We start from the raw sequence: 24,192 nt of genomic DNA, 5'->3' as shown, positions 1-24,192 counted from the left end.
CCTGCCAGTGCAGACTTCGCATGAAAACTCTGAAAGCTAACTGTTCCCAGGCAAACTGCTCAAGGACGTGGACAGTAGCCACCCACGCACCTTCAGATATTATGCAGGAATGGATGCAGTGCTGGGGAAAGTTTCAGGAGAGGACACACAGCTTCTTTTGAGCTCTGATATCAAATCAGAGGAAGACCAACATGCAGCCAACAGTGACAATGACTGCAGCACAGGATTCTGTCAACCACAGCCTCATGAAGACTCTTTTGGCTTCCTTGGAACATCAACTTATTCTGTACCAACAAGTAAGAATCTTAATAGGGCTGCTTTGTAATATATACCAGTTTTCTTTTTAATGAAATGTTTAAGAAACGGCAAATGAGATCATATGGTGGTCTGATGTTAAATCTGCAGTTAATTTATAGGATATTTGACTTATGCTGGCATGTGTGGGAGGAGTGGACACAATGCACATGCAGTCATGAATGGAGCACAGCGGGAGGATGACACATGTACTTCTTTCTATGATACTTAATTTCTCTAAAAGCAGGGGTAACAGGTAGGGTTAGAGCTGTTACCTTGCAACTGAAAGACCCACATTTGAATCCCCCCTCCTGCTGTAATACCCTTAAACAGGGTAATAACCCCAGATTACTTCAATTTCCTTGCTCTTTAAATGGATATATAATTGTGAGTGGCTTATTGTATCAACCTCACATAAACTTATTGTAAATTGCTTTGGAGGAACCATCAGCTAAACACCAGTATCTGGGTCAGGACTCAGGTCCAGCTCCTGATGGTGATTGCACAGGTACTGAGTTTGGAATAGACCTGGACTTAATTTTCAAAACACCGAAAAGTAGTTAGTGCAGTTTTGGTGAACTTTAGAAATATTTTTAATTTACGCGCTGTCATTTCTTGGTCATTCTGACAGCCTTGCCCGTGGAAGAAAATTCAGTCTCCAGATTTTTCAGCTCTTCGCCACAGCCTCCTTCCCCACAATCTTCCGAGAATGGCGTAGACCACTCTTTTAAAACTGTCATTCAGTACCTGGCCACCTGCTTCCAACAGCTGGTATCGGAGTGCCGTCAGCTGACAGCGCAGCTGGAAAGCCAGCGACTGAAGCAGCTGGACCGGCGACAGCGGGAGGCAGCAGAGTGTGAGGCCCAGCGGGAGAAGTCTCGGATGGAGCATGAGTTGCGTGTCCTGCAGCTGCTGACCCGCCTGCAACAACCTATGCCTTGCCGCTGTGCCCAGCCACTGTCCAATGCAACATTATGTCGTGGAATCACAGCCCACAGGAACCCTAACAATAGACAGAAGAAAGTTTGAGTCCTCTCAACACGTCAAAAGTCTTACTTTCAAGCTTTGAAAAATATATTAGACAAAGTTTGTACCAGTTTTTAATACTGGTATTACTACAACTTAAGAAGTTTGATAAGACTTATGTTTTTTATGGCTTTACGGTCAGCTATGTAACGCTGAACAAGAGTGATGTTCATGGGAGGTGGTTTAATGGTATGGGGTTACTTTGCTGCCTCAGGCCCAGAATTACTTATAGTCATCGAAGGACCAATGAATTCAGTGTTGTATCAAGAAATTCTCTATTAGAATGTCAGGGTGTCTGGGATCTAACAGTCAAAATAAGTTGGGCCGTGCACCATAACAACGATCCAAAAGGCAAGTATTAAAAGCAAACATAAGAAATTTTTGGCTGAAATAAAAGATTTCTTTTTTTTTGTTTTACAATGCCCAAATTTGGTTGAATTACTAAAGGGTTCACATACTGACTATATGCTGGGGACAATTGGTAGCATAGTAGTTGGAGCTGCTGCCTTGGGATCTGAAGATTACAGGTTTGGTTCCCACCTCTGGCTGCAGTTTCTTTGAGCAAGGTACTTATCTTAAATTACTCCTGTGATATTCCTGAGCTGTGTAAGTGGATAAACAATTGTCAGTACCTTAATACTTTAAGTTGCTTTGTAGAAAAGCAACAGCTGAATGAATAAATGTAGTGTAAATGTACAAGTGGTGTCCTTGATTGCTTAAACCATTTCTTCAATAAAGCTGTGCCAGTGTAAAATGCTGTTTGAGTTGGTAAGACTGAAGGCTGTAGAGATGTCTCCCCATGTTCAAGAAGGGTTTCCTCCCACAGTCCAAAGATGTCTTTCAGGCATTTTCGCTGTGATGGAACAACATCCCACTCAGGGTGTATCCTGCCTCATTCCATATGCTTTTGGAAGAAGCTCCAGACCACTGCAACCCGGTACCACACAATCACTGAAAATGAATGAGCGAATAATGTCTTATAAAGACTGGAAAATGAAGGACTGAAAATCATTTTAAAATATTGCTAATTTTCATTGTGACAGGCTTTTTTAACATCATTTGAAACTGGGCTGCCACCTTCTTCTGAGAGTGAAAAGATTCCTCCGACAGCTTTTGCATTGTTTGCTGAAAGAGAAGGCAATATGTACTTACCAAACTTACCCAGTCAGGAAGCAACGATGGGTCGAAGACTTTTCACATACTTAAATTCAGACATACGTAGACAATCACGTGCAATATACTGTATACTAATGTGTCCACCCATGTTTAACTTACCTTGTGAAAATATGACAAAAATGGACCACAAGGGTAGGAAACCTTGTACAATACCCCTTTAGGGACATTCCCACGAAACAAAATGCCTCTTGGAAAAGGTAATAAGCTTAACAGAAGTCATAAATTACAAGAAATGTATGTTATCCCCTTTCATATCCTTTAGAGTTTCTAGTGGTGGGGTAGGAATATTTATATTAAAGTGAGAGTGCAATGTCTACAAAATAAAGACATCTCTGTTTGTGTGCATGTGATTGACACTCTCCGGTTTTTCAAAGGGCTGCGTTTGCCTAGAGGGGCCAGATAAACATAGACCCTTGGCCTGCCATCTGGCAACTTGAGAATGGGAAACTCTCTATGAACCTGAACCTGATACATCCATGTGCCCCCTTGGGGGGGGGGTTTGGCGGAAAAGTGTGTTGAGAAGCCCACGTGTGCCATTCCACGAGCGCTTCTGGGGACTTGCACTTTGGACACACCCGCGTTTGTCACAATGGACATCCGCAAAGCGCCAAAAGCCTGTCCTGTGAGATCAGCCCTATATCTAACCTGGCTTTAAATGGTACTTTGACTAATGCTGTGACTAACTGGTCACCTCCTGCTATTCATTCACGTTACACCACTGCTTGAGGAGCTCAGCTCTTCCAGATACAACTAGTCTTTCACCTTACTATTACTTGGGCAGATTACAAACAATGTCAGGTAACCAACTTCACAAATATTTTACCAGACAAATAGGAGGATGGATGGTGCCCTTACTATGAATTCAGTGTAAAATACCTTAATAAAAAAAGGTACTATAGTATAGCAGGAGGGGAATTCAAACGAGGAACCTTCCGATTAGGAGGCAACAATCTTAAGATTTATGCTTAAGACTGCGCTGTTGATCCACTCCAGTTGTTTGTAGGAAAGTATCTTAATCAGAAGCGCAGCTCACGAGTTTACGAGCCGCAGGCACAACGCAATAGGTGAGCAAACGAGCGTAAACGAGGGGTCGCTGGGGGCGGGGCCTCCGTGCCCTTCCCCCTCCTGATTGGCTGCTGCGAAGGAGGTCCGTCTTTCGACTGACACGTTTTAACAGTCGCGCGGTGCCGGAGCTTCTGTTCGGCGCGCGACGGGCTGCCTGGGAAGCGCGTGTGTCGGTGATTCCTCGGGTTCGTCTGTTTTTGTCGGTGGTCAAGTGGGCGGTTGAGCCTGAAGAGGAGTCGGTTACTCCCGAGATTACGAGAGATATGCGTATCTTTACATACATTTCTATGAAGTCGTGAGTGTTTTTTTTTTTTCCTCTGTCGTGCTCAGTTTTAACAACAACACAGGACACAGCAGAGCAGGCAGGGGGGCGGGTTTTTAATATCAGGAAAACAAAACTTTTTTTTAGCTTTTTTTTTTTCCTCAGGTATGTTCATTCTTATTCCATTCAGTTATTTGTAAATAATGCCTTAAATAAAATGTGTGTGTATTTTTCCTTCAAGCCCACATGTTTACAAACTATCGTGCAGTAAATTTTGTGTGCTTTCTTTTTGTTCCGTTCTTTAATTTTGCTTTGGCTGAATTGGTTCGCGGGACGCACTTCGTTCGTTCGTTCGTTCGTTCGTGTCGATTCATCGCGGCGCTGCGGCTGGTCTTCGACGATGTCTCGCACCCGTGTGGTTAACGACATGATGATGATGATGATGATGATGTGTGCTGCACCGCTAGGTTTCACCAAATCAGTGATCAGTTGTGATACACGCAATAAAAACGAATTTTAAATATGAATTAAATGCAGTGTAACATATTTCTCACGATGTCAATGAGGCTGGCATGCCCCCCCCCCAAAAGAAATCATCATGTATTCAATGCGGTACAACGAACATGGTCAAAAAATGCGAAACAGTGACTGATCAGTATTTGGGCTGGTATTAAGTTGAGTCCACACGGGGTTTGGAAAGCATCTGAAGCAAATTTAGAAGATTGCCTTGCTTTGTCAGCACACAGCAGCTAGTGTAGCCTGTGAGAAGTGTGTGAAGGAAGGGGTCCCGTTTGGATTGCTGAGCATGATTTACTGTCACTTTACTGTCATTTACTGTGCACTATTTTTAGGACCCTTCTCTCCAGTGGCCTGTGTGTGAGTGGTTAAGAGGATTTCCCAAGTCGGGATCACTGGTTTTAATCGCCTGTCCTTCAAAGACATTGTCTTGGGAGTTTGTCTGAAAGAAACCCTTGGGTTAAAACTGTTATGCAGTGTCTCACTGTCTCGCAGAGGGTTTGATCCCCACCCAGTCTGTGTGGTGTTAGCATGTTCTCCCTGTGTCTGTGTGGGTTTCCTCTGGGTGCTCTGGTTTCCTCCCACACTCCAAAGACATGCTGTTCAGGTTCCCACATAGTGTGCGAGTTACAGAGAGAGTGTGTTCCACTGATGTATGGATGAGTGACTGATTGCAAGTAGTGTATCTAGCAGTGTAAGTCACCGCAGTGAATAAGGTGTGTGGGCTGATAACACTACATAGAGTTCATTGGAAGTCGCTTCAGAGAAAAGCATCTGCTAGATAAATAAGTGTAAATGTAGGCCCAACAGTGAATTTGTGGGCTGTATTACTTCACTCTGACTTTGTTGTAAATCTGCTTTTTTTTTTTTTGTACGCTTTGTGATCATGGGTAGGGAAATTAATCACCGTAACCTGGATATGGAGCTGCATAAATGCTTAATTGAAATGTAATATAAATGTTACCCTAGGTGAGGTAATACAGGACTAAATATATACTGTAATTCACTGTGAAACCCTAAAGGTAAAGAAGCTCTTGGTTCTGCCACCTTTGTACAGGACCTCTCAGATGGTTATTACTTATCAATATTAACTGCTGGCTTAATGTACATGTTCAGCTGATGCTTTGTCCAAAGCAATTTGCAGTGTTAAGGTTGCTATTTTCCCATTTATACACCTGGGCAACTTTTACTAGAGCAACATTTAGGGTAGGTACCTTGCTTAAGGGTACTACAGCTAGAGGTGGGGATCAAACCTGCAGCCTTGGGATCAAAATGTAGTAACTATAACCACTACGCTACCCCTGTAATTCGAAATTTTTAATGCACATCTTTTTTTTTTTTTAAACTGAGTTTCTTTGTCAAGTGCGCAGGAAACATAAACAGGACTGGCATTCACCAGAGCATGACATTATTACACTATGCATGATGCACATCAGCAGTGCTTTTTGTTGTATGAATGCATTAATAAAATGACTGTGGAACTTTCCTTTGGATCACCTTTGCCTTTTCCTTTAGGGACCCACCAGGGATGTCCCTTGTATGTTTTTCAGTGTGTCCAGGGTGTGTGGAGGGGGCTTAGCTCTTGGGACTGTGGTTCTTAGGGATCCAGCCAAGCCAATAGGCAGCTGTGGCTTAATTTTCCAACTCCTCCACTTTCTGGTATTTGGTCCTTCTGCCATCCCATTGCAGAAAGTCATTTGCACCTCATTGTAGAGGCAGGGAAAATGCTGAATGTCTTCTGCACCCAGTTTACTGCCAGAATACAACATTGACACTGTTTTTTAAAAAAAAAAAAAAAACATTAATATATCATCTGCCACACATGAAAATGAAGCTGTTTGTAGTTTGAAAAACATTCTTAGAAAACTGTATAGCATGGTTAAGAATGTGTGACACGCTTTGCAAGCTGTGATTGCTTTTTGTCATGCTTTTGATCTCAAAAGTAGTGTTTTTGCACATTTTCCACAGGGTCACTGTACTGACCTTTTGTACCATCAATTAACTTCCCCCATAGGAGAGATTCTGTGAGCCAGACAATCACAAGACATCTTGACTCCATTTGTCATCTCAGCAGTCTTTTTTTTTTTTTTTTTTTTTTTTTTTTAAGTGTCCCTCTGCATAAACATAGCATCTCTCCTTCTTGTGTGTATATTTATATCAAACAATTTAGATTTTTTTAAAACACTGACCTGAATTATTTTTGCTGAGTATAATTAGATTGCCATGGAACAAAAATACATCACCATTGTTTAGGATTTTAAACTAATTTATTAATTTGTATTACTTGGGATGTAAATACATACATATGCTTCACTTTCATGATTGCAACACAGCCCAGAAATCACTCTGGAAGTGTTTGCCTTCATTCAGCGGGGAGGTGACTTGTGGCCTATAAATTTGACAGCTGGAAGCAAAATGTAAGCATTTTCATCTCCCCTATTTATGTTTGCCCCCGCCCCTCCCTTGTTTGACACTTTTGTGTCGGGGTTGCGTGTTGTGGCAGCTGCCGTTTGCAGGCATTCAGGGACACTCGGAAGGAAAACTGTAAAGATGCTCTGCGGAAAGCATTCCTCCCAGACAGTGGGAGCACTGCGGTGACAGTTCTGGTTTTGTGAGGAAGGCGCACACCTTTCGGGATGCGTGCAGATGGAGAGGTGGCTGCGAGCCTCTCGTCTAAAAGTTAACTGCTTTAGATGTTAAAAAGATGGTGTTAATAGGTATTTTTCTGTACATTCTGTATTAAAGTACACTGCACTTTCACAAAGCATCGTTTGAGCATGATTGGTGACCCCAATTGTAATAGTTTTGTAGCACTGCATGTCCCAGCAATTTGATTGGATTTGATACTAATGATGACAGACAGCTTGCAGATATACTCAGCTCTTCACATTTGTCTGCAAGGCTGCAGTCTGGATGCTGACATCTGGATGCTCTCCTTGTGATCCCCTGTCTTTGCTGGAATGGGGGAACACATGGTGGAACAGGTGTGGGGAGTTCTCGTCAGACTTCCCAGACTTTCATTTTGATGCAAATGTCTGACACGGCCACGGCAGCGAGGGGATTGCGCGCGGCGTGCCGCTCCCTCCCCGATGCTCCAGGTCTTTTGCACCCGCCACAAACAAATGCCTGGAGATGCTGATGGCAGCCGCAGGGTGGCCTATTGTCTTGGGTTCCTCCACCCCGTGCCGGTGCAGCGAAAGCTTCCATTGTGCACGTGAGGGCCCGACGACGCAGTTCCGCACTGCTAGCGTCGCCTCGAGGGACCTGCCTAATGGCCTAATAGTTGCTGCCCTCGAGAGGCCAATGTGAGAGGGTTGGTGTGAAAAGAGCACCCAGTTGGAGGCAAGCAGAAGGAGGAGGGAAGGTCGGGAAGGGTGGTAGAGCAGCTCATGCTGGAATCCAGATCCCAGCTATACAATCAGGTGACCATTACCACGGCAACATGCGGCCCCTCTCTGAAAAGCACACTTTCTTTGTGAGGATGACCAGGGGGAGGAGATGATCATGACCACTAACCAGTTGTTTACATGCTCGGGGCACTTCTCAGACTCTCTCACCAAGTAACCTTTACACAGGACGCTCCTGCTCTGTGCCCCTCTTTGTTCGCAGTGAGCAAAACACTGTTCTCAAGATCTGCTCTGCGGGTCAACGTTTCTGAATGTTTTTCGCTCATCATGTCATGTGTAAATGGCTGCATTGTGCCAACGCCCACGTGAGGTGACGGCTTGCGGAGGATTGTTGCTCTTAAACCTCGGCATGTGAGATGTTAGCTGTGCTTCCAGGAAGCTAGCAGCACCGTGGTGGATTAGAAAGTATGTTTCACTGCCCGGGCCACATGGGCATCTTCGCTAGGAGCAAATCGCAAGAATGCCGCACAGCTCAGCTGCTGGACACAAAGGAAGGCACAGAATTGTAGGAGGCTTTTGTAGTGGTAGCCATGTTTCTTGTGTATGTGTGACAACCACCTTTTAGTGATGCTTCTCTCACACACACACTCTGTCAGAAACTGCTTGTCCCAAGCAGGGTCACGACAAACTGGAGCCTAACCCGGCAACACAGGGTATAAGGCTGGAGGGGGAGGGGACGCACCCTGGAAGGGATGCCAGTCCATCACAAGGCACCCCAAGCGGGACTTGAACCCCAGACCCACCAGAGAGCAGAACCTGGCCAAATCTGCTGCGTTGCCACGCCCCCTCTAGTGATGCTTAAGTGTCCCCCCCCCCAAAGGTTCATATTATATACATTTTAAATAATTTCATTCTTCTTGCACTGTTTGGAAACACCTTGCAATATAATGTGTCATTCAGACGTTTTTCCTTTGCTCTGTTTTCTTCAGATCAACATGCCTCAGACACCTCATTTCCCACCTATGTTTGGCACCAGTGGGTATAACAACAATCTCTGTCAGACAAAAGAGCAGAGTTATGGGGGTCTGCATTACCATGACAACAACCTTGTGTCAGGATCTCTTGAGGCTCTCATTCAACACTTAGTCCCCAGTGTTGACTACTACCCAGATGTAAGTTCTTGTGCATTTATGCTCAATCAATACATTTGATTTCCTAAATAATTACAGCTATGAATATAAAACTATCCAATGGATTGTTCATTTCTTCTACTACTGTTTCTTTCCAGTTGTGAAAATGTGAGAAGGTACACTGTGTTCAACATGTATGGTTTGGAGAAGACGGTATAACTCTACTCAGCTTTTAATTAAGGCGAATTAACAAATGGTCTATTTTGCAAACAGAGGACCTACATCTTCACCTTCCTGCTCAGCTCCAGGCTCTTCATTCACCCCTTTGAGCTGATGTCCAAAGTGTATCACTTGGTTGTGGAGCACCAGAGGCTTAGTGAACCTCAGGCTGACAAGGTAAGAAGCCACTTAATCCTGATCTTGCTCTGCAGGCAGTATGGATTTTACCGTACCTACAGGTCCTTTTCCCCTTTTTTGCATACATTGTTTCTAAGGAACTAAATACAAGTAATTTTTTTTTTTTTTTTTTTTTAAATCTAGTGAAGGTGCCTGACATCAATGCCATTTTTATTTTAGCATCACTATAAACTATATGAAAAATATATGATGTCTGAGTATGTGTTTAAAGTCATGGCTCCTCATTTGTGTTTCCACCACAGATAAGGTTAAGGAAGATTGCCCCGAAAGTCCTGCAGCTGCTGACAGAGTGGACGGAGACTTTCCCGTATGACTTCCGGGACGAGCGCACAATGCGTCGCCTGAAGGACCTCACCCACCGCTTATCCAGTGGGGATGAGGTCAGTGTTCCCGTCACCCTCTATGCATCTTACCTGTCAAAATGAACTCAAGCTGCCTTTTGATTTCAAACAAGGAAAAACCTGAGTTGAATTTTGTAGAGCAGCTGTGTCTTCTGCAGCAGTTTCGTTGGGGAGCATTAGGGTTCGCTCGCTTGGCGCGTATGTTTCCTTCATTGACGTATATGTGCAGCGTGGTGTATCGCGTGCACTTCGGTTTAAATTGCTGCTTGAACCAATAAAGACCACTGTTCCCGAGAAATGAAATTCACATGGATTGGCAATCAGGTGGCAGTCAGGGAGACAGTGGGGAGTCGGGGGCTCGCATTGAAAGTTCGGTTTCTAGCTGCGAAGCCATATGCACGTGCGCAGGCCGAGTGCACACGGAGAAAGGGCACATTGTTCAGGGATCTGCCAGCTTCTGTCTGCCACATCACTATGCCTTAGGCAGCGTTTAAATTGTCCTGCGAATGCTGACCTGGATGTCACAGGGTTTAACAAATGCTTGTTCTGTTGTCATTTATGGGAGCATTCGGCAGAGTCCTCTCAGTGTTCGTATCGGTGCAGAAGTCCTTATTGGACAGATTAAGAAAGTAGTTGCTTTGAGTTAAAATTGAGCTGGGACGAATTAATAATTCTGCTTTTCAAAGTCCTCTATTGGGGACTGTCACCTAACATTTAACAGTCTTGTTTTTGCCATGTGCTCTGTTCTCTGCACAAGAGAAGCATATGAATTCAGTTAAAATCCTGCCTTCATTTTTTTTTTTTCCCCTATGTCCTGAACTGTATTGTTTAACATCTTGGGTTTTTTTTTTTTTTTTTTAAATCCCCACCTTATGTTATTTTTCCCCTCACCACTGAGATCCCATGGTTTTGTTGGTACTGCCAAGTTGGATACATGCAAATTTTCCTCGCAGCAGGTTCCTGCAGGTCACTGGGTCTGTGTTACCAACAGAGGGATTAATGTGAGCAACTAGAAGCTGCCTTAGACATGCCTCTAGGCAGTGATCGAGCACGAGTGCCTGTAGCAATGCATCGTTTTTAAAATCACTGTTTTGGTTGCACAAATACACGGTTCCACGCCCAGGGCCAATTTTGGCATGACCAGTTTGGTTTGGCCCTGTTCTTTGTGGACGGCCACTGTCAACCTTGCAGGACCTCCTCCGTTGGGTTGTCATTGTGTGGACAGTCAGAGGTCCTCTTTATTGCCAAGTAAAAAAGTGGCACCTATAAAAAGCTATTAATTTTGTAGTTTCAGAATGAATTGTGAATCATTTGGACAGTGACCCAAAGAAAGAACTTGATCTGCTGGGTTTACCTTTGTTGTGGTAATAGATCTGTCAGGCTATTATTGTAACAAACTTGTTACACTGACTTATTTAGTATAATTTATAATTTCATATTTTTAACTTATTCCTTAATGCTTTCCATTGGTGGTAGTTATTTTCAAGCACATGCACTGATCTCTACAACAGCTTTTTTTTTTATACAGGGTATACTCTGCTCTGCACATTGTTTGTGTCCATGTGATGTGCACCAGACAGGCAAAGGTCCACAAGCAGTAGGTTATCCTGGTGCCCCTGGCTAGCACAGACAATCTCTTCATTTATCAGTGTTTCTGGAGTGGTTTGAGAACAGCAGGCACTTTCTAATGTACTTGAACCCATCAGAAATAAACAATTCATAGCAACGTGCTTGTGCATCTTGCTGAGAGCCACAGGGCTCTACACCCTATGCCCCTTCAAGGCAGCAGCCTGTCTTGGACACAAAGTTCAGTGAACTAAAGGCACTTTATTTTCCCCCCTCACCGGATGTGCAACAAACTTCTGCAATGCTGTGCACCCGTAATAGGTTTCTCCGACATCCGTCAGTGGCCATTTCCAGCCCGCTTCACTCCAACCCCTTGATTAGCGGGGACTGTCATTATGGAAGTGGTCAGCTAAATAGAGAATAGAGGGATGCAGGCTTGAGGTGTGGCCAAGCAAAGCAAAACAAAAGCCTGCACCCCTGAGCCCAAGTGGCAGGGGTGTGCGTGCTCTCGTCCACGCACCATGGGTTCACATTCATCCACGCCTCCACTTTACACATCACCATGGGGGCCTCGTGGAGCTTGTCGCAGGGATACGGCGTGATGCAATGTAATGGTGCCAGGATAGAATCGGAAGGTGGCGTTAACCAGCCTCTCCATTAGGGGTCATGCCGTGCAGCAGGCTGTTGCTGCTTCCGTTGCCAGGACCTGCTGTGGAAGGAGGGTAGAAACGGAACATTTTTTTTTCTTTTTTAATACTGTGTGTCAGAACAACAGAGTGGCGTGCTGATTGAAAATGTCAGCTAGTTATCTTCAGGAAGTGTTTCTAAATTTACCTCTATTTGAAGCAGGTGGGGGCGCGGTGGGTTTGGCCAAGGCCTGCTCTCTGAGTGTGGGGTTCGAGTTCCGTTTGGGGTGCCTTGCGATGGACTGGCATCAGCAGGGATTCTTCTGTGTCTTGCTGAGAGGAATTTATTATCGCTGGCTGATAAGTGAATTACGAGAAAGGGGTCACTCATCTGTCTCACCAATAACCATACTGTAGCTGGTTGGTTGATTGGAGCATATTTCAATTTCCCAGGTGCCTAACTGTCTGTTTGACACATGTATCACAGAGAAGATTATACTGAAAACTGTGTTCTTGGGGTCGTCGAACTCCGTGGGTTTGTGGACGTCGACCTCTGAGGATGCGGTTTTGAATGGGCCCCTCACTTAAGCCCGAAAAACAGTGTCAACGGCCTCCTCGGGTCATTATGCAACCACTGTACTCGGTGGTCTGAATGCTTATCTAATGTCATGCGATTATATGTTGAGGTATGAGGAAGAGCTGCAGAATATCCTCTTTAAGCCCAGGATGAACTAGTGCACTAGCGGTCTAATCGGCTTTAGTGATCTCAGTTTTAAGGAATAATTGGTATCCGAGTTAGAGGATGTTAGTCAATACACTATTACTCGTCCTGAAACCTGAATCCTCAAACCAAGTGTATGCTGTTACCATGGTATGATGAACCTTTGTCTGTTTAGTCACAACACATGATTATCAAGAGTGTTTGTCTTTAGCAATAACCACCAGTTCTGGTTTTCCTTGATTTTCTGGTACAGCTCTACCGTAAGGCTGTCCAACAGATGACGCAGGGTCTGATCCGTAAGCTAACGGCCCTTGGTCAATATGAGGAGACCTTGATGAAGATCAGCATCACAGTGACAGACAGGCTAGCAGTGCTGAAGACCAAACCCCAGGCCATCCAGAAGGACATCTTGACCATCTGCAATGACCCCTTCACCCTTGCCCAGCAGCTCACACACATAGAGCTGGTGAGTGATCAAGGGAGTAAATGGGATGGAGAGAAGGATTCAAGTCATGTTTTGACAACTGCCGAGTTCTGAAGAAGAAAACAAAAACTATAGAAAAAAAATTTGGAGGCATTAATGTTTGATTTTGTGCCTCGTACATCAATTGGAGTATTGTGTAAATACAGGTCTGACTCACCTATTCATTTTTTTAGGAGAGATCAAGCTTCATTGGACCTGAGGAATTTATCCAAGCATTTATTCAGAAAGACCCACGTGACAATGATAAGGTAGTGTGGAGATGTTTTAAATCATATTTTGGTATTTCGGGGAGTTCAGAAATTTGTTTTAATTTGGGGAAAAATGCTAGATGACAGATTTCTTGTTCACTTTTCTCCAGTCCTCATTATGACTAGCATTCTCAGGAAAAAGACTACTACCCTGACAGCCAGAGATTTGTTTGGACACATTTCTGTTGAATAAAATCCATGTGGCCTTTGGCTGCAACATACCTGTAATTTTCATGGCTTTGCTACATTTTATCTTTGATTTTTATACGCCCTGGCATGTAAGCAGAATGGAGCCACCGCAGGTAGCGCTGGTGCCTCATTGTGAATTCACGCATTGCTTTGAATCTTGCTTAGGGTGTATGGAGTTTGCGTGCTTTTAATCTCTTGACAATCGTGAAAGAAGTGTGGAAGCCCACTTACTATGAAAACCACGAGTGGTCATCATGACTGCATCGTACCTAGCATAGAAATAACAGGGGAGGCCAGGGTAACATCCCCACCCTCCCAATATTCAAGCAAGTTTGTTTAACTCCACTGAATACTACTGTCATTTTTTTGCGATATTAAAGGTAAAATGTTCATGTTATAAGCAGAATGCTGGGAAGATGAAAGTAGCTCTAGATCTAACATTTACTCCAAACTGCATCACTGGCATCTTTTTTAAAATCATGGAAGATTTCTTGATTCTGTAAAAGAGTGGCTTTGCGTGTCTTTACTCCCACAGAGTCGGTTTAGTGGCCACAAGAAGGCGCGCAACCTCGAGGCTTACGTGGACTGGTTCAACCGACTCAGCTACCTGGTGGCCACAGAGATCTGCATGGTGAGCTCAACCTCATTGGTGGTCCAGCTCTTTCCTTTGTTGCGCCTCATCAAATTCGGAAGGTGAATGCTTTCCTTTCCTATCTCCGTGCAGCCCGTGAAGAAGAAACAAAGGGCGCGGGTCACTGAATTCTTCATCGATGTGGCACGAGAATGTTTCAACATCGGCAACTTCAACTCTCTCATGGCCATCATCTGTAAGTGCTTGCATCTCACAATTTTGCATCAAACAAAGCTGCACATAGTGAAGATTCCGAAACTGATCATGCACCTGTAAAGCACCTTCTACCTGGAAGCAGCTGAGATAGTCTAGTTCAGGAATTGGTTTATTTCCATCGGCAACCGAATCAAAAAAGTGAGCAAAGCTGGTCTTCTCTTATAACCAATAAAACCAACATAAATGCATTTAGAGTTCACAATTATGTGCTCCCTCCATCGTTTGCCACAGCAGGGGCATTATAGGTAGTCAGGGCTCTAAACCAGTCTGCTTAGGTGGCTGTAGAGGCAGCTGGCCGCCTGGTGGGGGAGGGGGCTGTTAGCACAGCCAGCGGGCAGATGGTCAAGCGCTGACCAGGCAAGGCGTTTTGGCTGCAGTGAGGGGGAGAGGCGGTCCATCTGTCCCAGCCTCATCTTCTCTTCAGAGACTTAGCCCCAGGCAGACCCTCTCCTGGGAGCTGCAGAGGGAGAGTGAGCAAACAAGTCATGGGAAAGGTTCACTTCCTCAGCTGTGTTTGTTTCTGTGCTCTGAACAACAAGATTTCTGACATTCTGTGCTATGCAATGTGACATAACAGGCTTCTCGAGAATTAGGCTCAAATATGCTGCTGTCATTACTCATTGTTTAGTGCATGCCTTTATCCAAGCCTGCTTGCAGGGATGTTATTGTTGTGGTTACAACGGCTACAAATTTAGTATTTGCATGGAAAAATCTGGGCCCACTAAGAAGTCTGTTCTTTAAATCGTAATGGCATGAAAAGACAAAGTGAAACAATGCAAAACTCGCATGCAAATATAACCTCTTAGTCTCTGTTTCCTGTCCTGTTGACAGCGAAACATAGTTCAGCTTTCTTCATTTTTCCCTCAAAATATAAGTATCAGTTTCTTCTACGAGATTATTAAAAAAAGAGAGATCCATGTAGGGATTAATGGGAGTAATTTCTCATTGTGTCAACATGAGGAGATTGGGGTCACAAGTCTGCAGTGCTGTCATCCTCCCAAAACCATTGCTATGAGCTAAACAGTGTCTAACGGTGATGCGGACTCAAGTTTCACTATGTACAGTACACAAGCACTGATTTACAAGTGCTTGTGAAAAATGATGCGGCGCAGAAAGTGCCGTGGACGTTTTACTGTCCAAATGTCCTAAATGATGAGCACTGACATGAATGGCCGCAACTCCTCTCCTTCACTTCACAGCTGGCATGAACATGAGCCCTGTGTCTAGACTGAAGAAAACCTGGGGCAAAGTCAAAACAGCCAAGTTTGACATTCTTGAGGTAAGGAGTAGTTTCAAGTTGATCTACATTTACATTGTCTGTAGGCGATTCAAAGTAGTGGTGTTTGTGGAACAGCATTTTGACAACATTAGCAGCATCATTCCTAGACAAAGGAGAATTAAATCTGAAACACAGTACATTGGATTAATGTGCTGTGAGTGCTCTGATAGTTTCAGCTATGTGCTTTCAGTGAAGTTTGCTATAGAATGTGTGAGTTTCTAAAAATATTTCAAAAAAACAGCAAAGGGGAAGCCCAGTTCAGTTCTATATGATACTGTATGCTCCTTGAAAGCACCGATTGAGGAACTTGTGGATTTGTACTTAACTGTTTTTGAGATGCCATACATTTTATCACACACACAAATTCACACTTGCTGAAGCCTCTTGTCCCAAGTGGGGTCGCTGTGAACTGGAGCCTAACCCAGCAACGCAGGGCTAGAGGGGGAGGGGACACACCCTGGACGGGATGCCAGTCCATCACAAGGCACCCCAAGCAGGACTCAAACCCCAGACCCACCAGAGAGCAGGACCCAACCAAACCTGCAGAACCACTGCATCCCCCTTACATTTTATCAATGATTATTTTTACACTATGGGTCACAGGGTCTGATGTTCCTCCTGAGAACTTAGTCTAAGCTCTAATACTGGAAAATGACTCAGTGTCAGCCCTTTCTAGGGATGGTGTGGGATGCAGGTTTTACATCATGTGCAGTTTCCACAAATGACAAAGACTCAAACCATGAGTGTAACAATCGACTGACTTTGCGATATCTGTTTTTATCCCGCAGCATCAGATGGATCCTTCCAATAATTTCTACAACTACCGCACAGCACTCCGGGGAGCCACGCAAAGGTCCATAACGGCACATAGCAGCCGAGAGAAGGTGAATATAATCACTTCTGTTTGGTTTGTATCAAAGAAGCCATAAAAAGGAAAAATTTGCCTGTCTTCAACCTGTTGGATAGTTTTAAAAAGGATAAAGAGAAACGCGCGCGCGCACACACATTTTCTGAACCGCTCGTCCCAGACGGGGTCGCGGGGAGCCGGAGCCTAACCCGGCAACTCAGGGCGTAAGGCTGGAGGGGGAGGGGACAAGCCCAGGACGGGACGCCAGTCCATCGCAAAGCACCCCAACTGGGACTTGAACCCCAGACCCACCGGAGAGCAGGACTCGGTCCAACCCACTGCGCCACCACGCCCCCCTGGATAAAGAAACAGTGACATTAAAAAATAAATATAGCTACATTATTTAACCAGAAAAAAAATCACTGCACCGTTGAGAGTACAAGAGAACTCCATTTCTGGATCTGGGGTACTGCAGTGTGGAACACATTTTGTTCTTATCATTGTTTGGAGGATGTGTTTGTTCTTAGGATCTGAAAGAACTGGGAAACTCTACAACAAAAAAAACAGTCTGCACTCTGTTTTGAAAGCAAGAACAAAACAAAATTCCGCCACGTCATCGAGAAACTATAAACACAGATTAATGATTACGAAGAGGGAGCAATTGAATCGACGACTGCACTATCTAGTCATCTAAGAACAAGTGATAACTCCAGCAAACAAAGTGAAATCCATTGCTTGCTATGAGTTATCACTTGAGTAGAAACTTATTTACTCTAAACATGATGGGCCTTTGGTTTTGAACGTTATATAATCCAAAACTGCAAGTGAAGACATAGAGGTCAAATCAGAAATAGACTGCGATGGGTTTGACATCAAGGGGACGTGCAATTTCCTTCTTAAAAACATTCCGTTCCCTTGTGGAAAACATGGCAGAGGGCCAGTTCACATTTTGTTCCAGGCTGAGTCGCATTCATGAGCACAAACTGGCTGCCCCAGCCTTGAGAACTGCGCGGCGTGGCGATAGTGCAGCTGCCCAAGAATGGCAGTGCTGGTGAAGGCCTGAGCGCCGGTTGACGTGGAGCGACTGTGCTCGTAAAGATGCTTTACGGCTAAAGACCGTGCCGTCATACTCAACTCTGAGAACGCGAACTGGTCACTTCGACTTTGACGGCGAGTTCACGAGACAGTGTTCGTTGTTCCCACAGGGACGTTTGCCCTTGTGACTTTTTGTGTTTAGTAAGACGCTCCCATGCAAATGTATTTTCCCCCCTTGTACAGAGGCAACCTTAGCGTACCGTGTTTTTCTTAAATTCAAATGCACTTTGACTTTGCTCATATCCTTGTAAGAAATTCAAGATAAAAACATGACACACCAACATGAAGTAGCTTTCCAATAATGTTATTATTTATAAATACTTTTTATTTACAAGTATCAAATTTTGCAGTTTTCTGTTTTAACACTGGGGGCATGGTGGCGCAGTGGGTTTGGCTGGGTCCTGCTCTCCGGTGGGTCTGGGGTTCGAGTTCCGCTTGGGGTGCCTTGTGGCGGAGTGGTGTCCCGCCCTGGGTGTGTTCCAAAACCCCCCCAGCCTCACTCCCTGTGTTGCCAGATTAGGCTCCAGTTCATTGTCCTGAGCAGGGTCACAAGTGGCTTCAGACAGTGTGTGTCTATTTTAACACTCAAGTGATACTTTAAGTGTATTATTCACTCAAATACTGAGCATGTAGTTCCTTAAAGGGCACTTTTAGAGCATTGCATAACTATCCATTTACACGTTTGGAATTTTAGTAAAACCAATCTTGGTGATGGAGATGATTATAGATCCTGATAATCATTTCAGTTTCCAACTATTTATTCTTCACTACTGGCTGCTTCTAAATGAAGTATAAACACTGGTGTGAATTTTCTTTTGTTTTACTGGGACCATGCTATTCTGAGATCATTGCTTCGCTACCATCTTCATAGATGGTTTAGGAAAGGTGAAGCTTAGGCCATGACACATTTTTATGAATTTCTGCCCAATTTGAAAAGAACCAAATTATTTGATTTATTGATGAATCACACCAAATTGGCTTTTGGAAGGATTATGGGGGTACTTGAGAATTTTATCAATTGTTATTGTTAGCCTTGTTCTATAGTGAAGTTGGTAATAATGGAACGTTGGCATTTCAGTGTAAATGACTTTCAGGGGAAAGTACTGTGAAAGATTTTGTCACTAAACTATTTCTTTTTTTTGGTTGTACAGATTGTTATACCTTTCTTCAGTTTATTAATCAAGGATGTTTACTTTCTAAATGAGGGATGTGCCAACCGACTACCAAATGGACATATTAATTTTGAGGTAAGTGCTGCACATTTTTAAGAAATACTATATTAAATAGCAATATACTATATATCTGTTTAAACTCCGTTGGTACTAAAGCTCATATGTTTATATTCATTTTCAGTTTTTGTAGATTGTGATGTGGTATATGGTGTGTATACATACATGATTATACTGTATATAATCAGTATATTTGGTATGGCATCATACATTTAGATATAGTTAGTATTTAGTTGCATTTTGTGAAATGAGTCCTACCTTCCCGAAGGCCAGATGTTTGGTAATTCCAAGTGTCACTTTTTGATGTCCGCAATAATCTAATGGTGGCCTGTTCCAACTCTGTCACAGAAATTTTGGGAACTTGCCAAGCAGGTGAGTGAGTTCATGGCTTGGAAGAAAGTGGAGTGTCCCTTCGAGAAAGACCGAAAAATAATAGCATACCTCCTGACTGCTCCAGTCTTCAATGAGGACGGTAAGTCATTTCACACAGAAATGCCTTCATCACGGTCTCTCCAAACAAGCCATGTGGACTTCAGCATGAAGCTCAAAGAGTTAAACTGCCACTCAGACCAGATCATTAGGATATTTTTAGCCTATTTTTGTCTGCCTCGATTTAGTTCATGTCCCTTCAGTTGGAAGCTCAACTGATTCATCGGCTTGACTTCTTATCTTATCGCACATTGAACTGAGATCAGGGCGGGCCGGTGTGCGTAAGCCTCCTGACCCCAAAGCCCACCAATGGAATGTACTGACACCATGGCTTCCAGCTGCCTGGGCTTCAGTTGCCCGGCCTGCAGATTACAATCACAGAGATTAGTTCCAAGTCTGTTCTGATCCACACAGATTTGGTGTGTGCTCCACATTACTATGCTTCTTGCTGGAGCACGCTATGGTTATTGTACGTTTGTATGAGGTGAGGGATGAATGAAAATCTTTACTTTTTGCTTTGTCATAAAACACTTTCCATTCAAAAGGAGTGAAATGGAAACATTTGATCTCACTTTTGATTTTATGGACATACAATGTGAAATATATGTGAAAACATTAATACTGTACATTCCTAGATATCAGTGCTTCACTGATCTATTTTCACAAAGTGCATTCCTCGGGAAGTATTGAGCCTAAGGCCTATTTATTTGTGCAAAGGGATTTAGTTATGATAATAACATACATTTTTTTTTTGTCTTCACAGCCTTGTATCTGGCCTCGTATGAAAGTGAAGGTCCCGAGAATAACACAGAGAAGGAGAGATGGAAATCTCTGAGGTGTGTGCGAGGCATCCGCACTGTGCATCAGGCATGTCAAATTACGTTACTATTGATCCAAGACTTATATAGGTCACAGCCACAGACTAGCTGTTTACTCACCTGATGGTGCAAGCACTTTGTTACCTGTATGAAGCCAATGAAACGAACTGAGGGGAACTGAACTGTATCACTGTCATAGTAGTGTTAAATGTTACATGTCAGTGACATTGAAGCAGTGTTCTGATTTATGGAGTAAATGATAACAAGCCTCATCTGAGTGGGACCTTTTATCTCTAACCTCAGTCACATTCTCAGTAGTATTTTGATTTTTTTTTTTTTTTTTGCTAAAACTATTACCAAAGCTGTGCTACCAATATGTGAGACAATATTTTTGATTTGGAGGAATGCAATGAAACTGTTTGTATGGTTATGGGGAAAGGCTTGATATAAATGTTATTTCTTTGTTGTATTTGCTTCTTTGCCTTATGACTTTGTTCAAGTGCTCTGTGTCACTGTGTGAGAAGAGGGGGGGGTCTATAAAAATATAAAAATAGACACCCCTCCACTTTAGTAAATTTGACTTGCGTAAATCCAGATTTACATAAATTCCCTGCATACACATTATTTACGGATAGTGCTTTTATTTTACGCAAAACATCTGAAATACCTTAAGCACAAGTTGGTATAGTCAGACAAGACAAGAAGCTGCATCTTCCCAGTTCTCGCGTGTCTTGAGCCGTGAACACATCTCCTCTCGTTAGTGTAGTGCTTCCCCCCCCCCCCATTTCATTATTCACAATGCCTGGTTGGGGGTGGAGGGAAAGGGTCTTAAAACTCACCTCTTCTAGACTCACTTCAACGATCTAAGAAGTTCATGTAATGTGTAAATGTTCATGCACTATAACTTTAAGATCATGCCTCTTAAACAATGGATAAACCTTCACGCAACTACTCCTGTAATGTAACTTAAATGTTTATATACGTATATAAAATACCAGGAAGGAATCGTCGATATTCGGATAAAGGTTTATACAGCCACTCGTGTGATGTAAATCGATTCATATGGTGGAAAGAAACAAACGAACTGTACTTAAGAATCATGCATCTGCATCCAAGACTCTCCTTCTGATAACATAGTGACAGTCAACCAATGTCACCAACCGCTTGTCCCGAGCAGGGGGCTGGGGGACACACTCGGGGCAAGGCACCAGTCTATTGCAAGGCCCAACCAGGGCTCAAACCCCAGACCCACCACACAGCGGGGACCAGCGGGGGGGGAAAAGTGTCTGCTAAATGAATAATGGTAAATGTAAGGAAAACGAGAACTGTCTTGCAAAATTGAAAATGATACGGAAGTATGAAGGTGGACAAAGATTATGGTCTATAGCACGGGAACTAGGTTTAGCCATATCGACTGTGAATATGATGGAAGGATGCTGCGCATATAAAGGAGGACATGAAAGGAACCGCTAGCATGAAAACAACAATAATGGAAAAAATGTCAAGGTGCAATAACAGATGGAAAAATTATTAATGTTACGTTGAATTGTGGGGGAGGAGGGGAATCTGACAGACGTAACTTTTGACTACGTAAGTGGTTGAACAGACTTTGTGTAGGTTGAGGGGTGTCTGTCTGTAAATTAAATTTCTCTGAATCTTGTGCCTGCAGATTTTTACCACTTTTTTTGCTTTACAGGCGCCTTCCACATTCATTTTATTTATTTATTTTTTTTTTTTTTTAAAATCCATGCCCCTACCTATATTTAATTTCCTGTCATAGTATTATCAGAAAACATGTTGATGCAATGGCAGGTATAAGAAGCCTTGCAAAGACAAATGGGCATTCTGCTTCTCCAGCACACTGGCACTGAACGGCTTTCTTTCTTTCTTTTTCTTTTTTACAGGTCCACTCTACTGCTGAAGTACTGAAGATGTGCACAGCGTGCAGCGGACTCCAAAAATAAACACGTGTCGCGGTCAAAGATGGGGTGACAGTCTTCAGTGTTTTTTTTTTTTTGACACACTGATAAGAGACTATATCTGTTTGTTACTGAATGTTTCTAGACAGTTTTTCATCTCTTTGTAACAATTTGTATTCTTTTTGTATCTTTAATTATTATGGAAGAAGAGCCAAGAACATAATGCCATTCTTTAATTCATCTGCCACCATGCCATGCACCAGTTAGTTGTCCTTTCCAAACATCTTTACTGTGTTTGGCAGAAAGAGGAGTTTGCCGCTGGTTGGCTTACTCCGTCAAAAATTTTCAAAAGCTGCTCTCTGAAACCAGCAGTGTATCCTACTTCGTTCCAGACACCTGCACTGTGCATCAGCGATATACCTGATGTATCAAAAATTTCACTCCAAGCTTCACAGTATTTGTAGTTTTGTTCCATGTGGAACAAATATATACCTGTGAATAATGTATAAATTAATGCTTCCATATATTTGATTTGGAAGAGGGGTTTTCTTGAAAGTGTGGTTAAACGTGTGTTTATGGTAGTTCCAGTTCAGCGTATCGTATTGAAGTGTAATATGAAAGCACACAAATGCTGGCTGTGACCCACCGGCCCTTATTGTCTGCGGCATTAATAAGGCGAGACGCTTTAATGAAGTGTTTGTGTGCAGATGCCAGGACCACCTCCCTTTTTCTTTATTACCAGTGTTGTTTGGACTCCTCCGTCAGCCACTTTACAAAGTAAATATAGCACTGAAGTACGACTAGTGGTCCAGCGCTTACATTCCTCCGGTGCAAGAGAGGAACTGAATTTCACGCCACGTATTACTAGAGATGTAGTAATTTTACGCAAACCTTGTGTGTGGCAGAAGAGAGAGTCAAAAATATTGACAGTACCTGTTTTCATATAATGTGAAATGTCAGAGATGCACTTTGCAAGTGTGTTTTTGGTCATGTTTTTCTATTGTGTTTTCACATTTTTGAAATGTACGTTTCCAAATACTTTTGGGGCTATTGTCTTTTTCATTTTATTTGCTCAGACTGCTATAACATTGTTCTCAATTCTGCACTAGGTACATAACAAGCTTTGGTAGTTATTGCCCTCGCATATTTTATAAAAATTTATAGGGGGAAAACTATTAAGGTTCCGGTACGTAAAAATTAAGTTAAACCTTTTCGTGGTTATTTAGCTTACCCTGACATTGCTTTTTCTTTAATGAAAACCCACTTGTGTTACATTAAATCATATAGGTGTACTGTGTAAAATATATATACTTTTCTGCGTACTGTATGTATTGTCTCTCCCGATGGGTTGGAAACATTGCTAATACCTGAAGTAATGTAAATAGAAAGGACTAAATAAAAGTTGAATATGTTGACTTCAAGTCACAGCCGCAACCAGGGTTGTACACTGTCTTCAATACTGTTTTGATTAAACATTAACATTTATCTCACACTTTTCTCCAAGGCTGCTTACAGTGTTAAGCTACCTACAATTACTCATTTATACAGCTGGGTAATTTTACTAGAGCCATTTAGGGTAAGTACCTTGCTCAAGCGTACCATACAGCTGGAGGTGGGATTCAAACTTCATGCCATTGGGTCCAAAGGCAGCAGTGCTAACCACTCCAGTACCAGCTGCCCATACATGCTTCAATACTGTATACAAAATTTTAAAAATATTTCAGTAAATCTATACTGAGACAAATTTCTATAAAGCACAAAACAAGCAGTTACAAAGATGTTTGGCTTTGCTGTGACTGAAGTTACACTGAGATATAATTCAAGAGTGTGTCTCAGCTCTTCTGTGGTCAGGTTCTGCTCTCTGGTGGGTCTGGGGTTTGAGTCCTGCTTGAGGTGCCTTGCAGTGGACTGGCATCCCATCCAGGGTGTGTCCCCTCCCCCCTCCAGCCTTGTGCTCTGTGTTAAGCACTGGTTCACCATGACCCCACCTTGGACAAGTGTGTGAGAATCACACACACACACTATCTGAACTGCTTGTCCCATACAGGGTCGCAAGGAACCAGAGCCTACCCGGCAACTCGGGGCATAAGGCCAAAGGGACACACCCAGGACGGGACACCAGTCCACCACAAGGCACCCCAAGCGGGACTTGAACCCCAGACCCACCAGAGAGCAGGACCCGGTCCAACCCACTGCGCCACTGCACCCCCCGTGTGTGAGAATCCACTATAGCAAACCACTGGTCAAAGTCAGGCTGTTGGGGATTTCTATTTTACTTTAAATTAAAGGTGAGGAATCCATGCTGCAGCAGTACAACATAG

The 24,192-nt window shown here is 43.3% G+C and overlaps 1 protein-coding gene across 2 annotated transcripts; it reads left to right on the top strand.

Moving 5' to 3' along the window:
• The first annotated feature begins 3,684 nt into the window (after positions 1 to 3,684).
• On the top strand, positions 3,685 to 23,219 carry LOC108938652 (ras-GEF domain-containing family member 1B-A-like). Of its 2 annotated transcripts, none has more exons than XM_018759455.2 (14): positions 3,685 to 3,988; positions 8,676 to 8,858; positions 9,090 to 9,212; positions 9,476 to 9,613; positions 12,741 to 12,953; positions 13,145 to 13,219; positions 13,944 to 14,039; positions 14,133 to 14,235; positions 15,455 to 15,534; positions 16,323 to 16,418; positions 18,628 to 18,723; positions 19,054 to 19,177; positions 19,898 to 19,970; positions 21,857 to 23,219. In XM_018759455.2, exons 2-14 carry the CDS (start codon positions 8,682 to 8,684, stop codon positions 21,879 to 21,881), a joined length of 1,419 nt encoding a protein of 472 aa, XP_018614971.1. In that variant the 5' UTR covers positions 3,685 to 3,988; positions 8,676 to 8,681; the 3' UTR covers positions 21,882 to 23,219. The 2 variants fall into 2 exon arrangements, with proteins under 2 accessions (XP_018614971.1, XP_018614970.1); XM_018759454.2 differs by having other exon boundaries at positions 19,898 to 20,001.
• The last annotated feature ends 973 nt before the right edge of the window (positions 23,220 to 24,192 follow it).

This window comes from Scleropages formosus, chromosome 17, assembly GCF_900964775.1.
Source record: "Scleropages formosus chromosome 17, fSclFor1.1, whole genome shotgun sequence".
In the NCBI taxonomy this organism is placed as follows: domain Eukaryota; kingdom Metazoa; phylum Chordata; class Actinopteri; order Osteoglossiformes; family Osteoglossidae; genus Scleropages; species Scleropages formosus.
The sequence above is the reverse complement of the archived record's forward strand: the minus strand, read 5'-3'. Positions and strand labels throughout refer to the sequence as shown.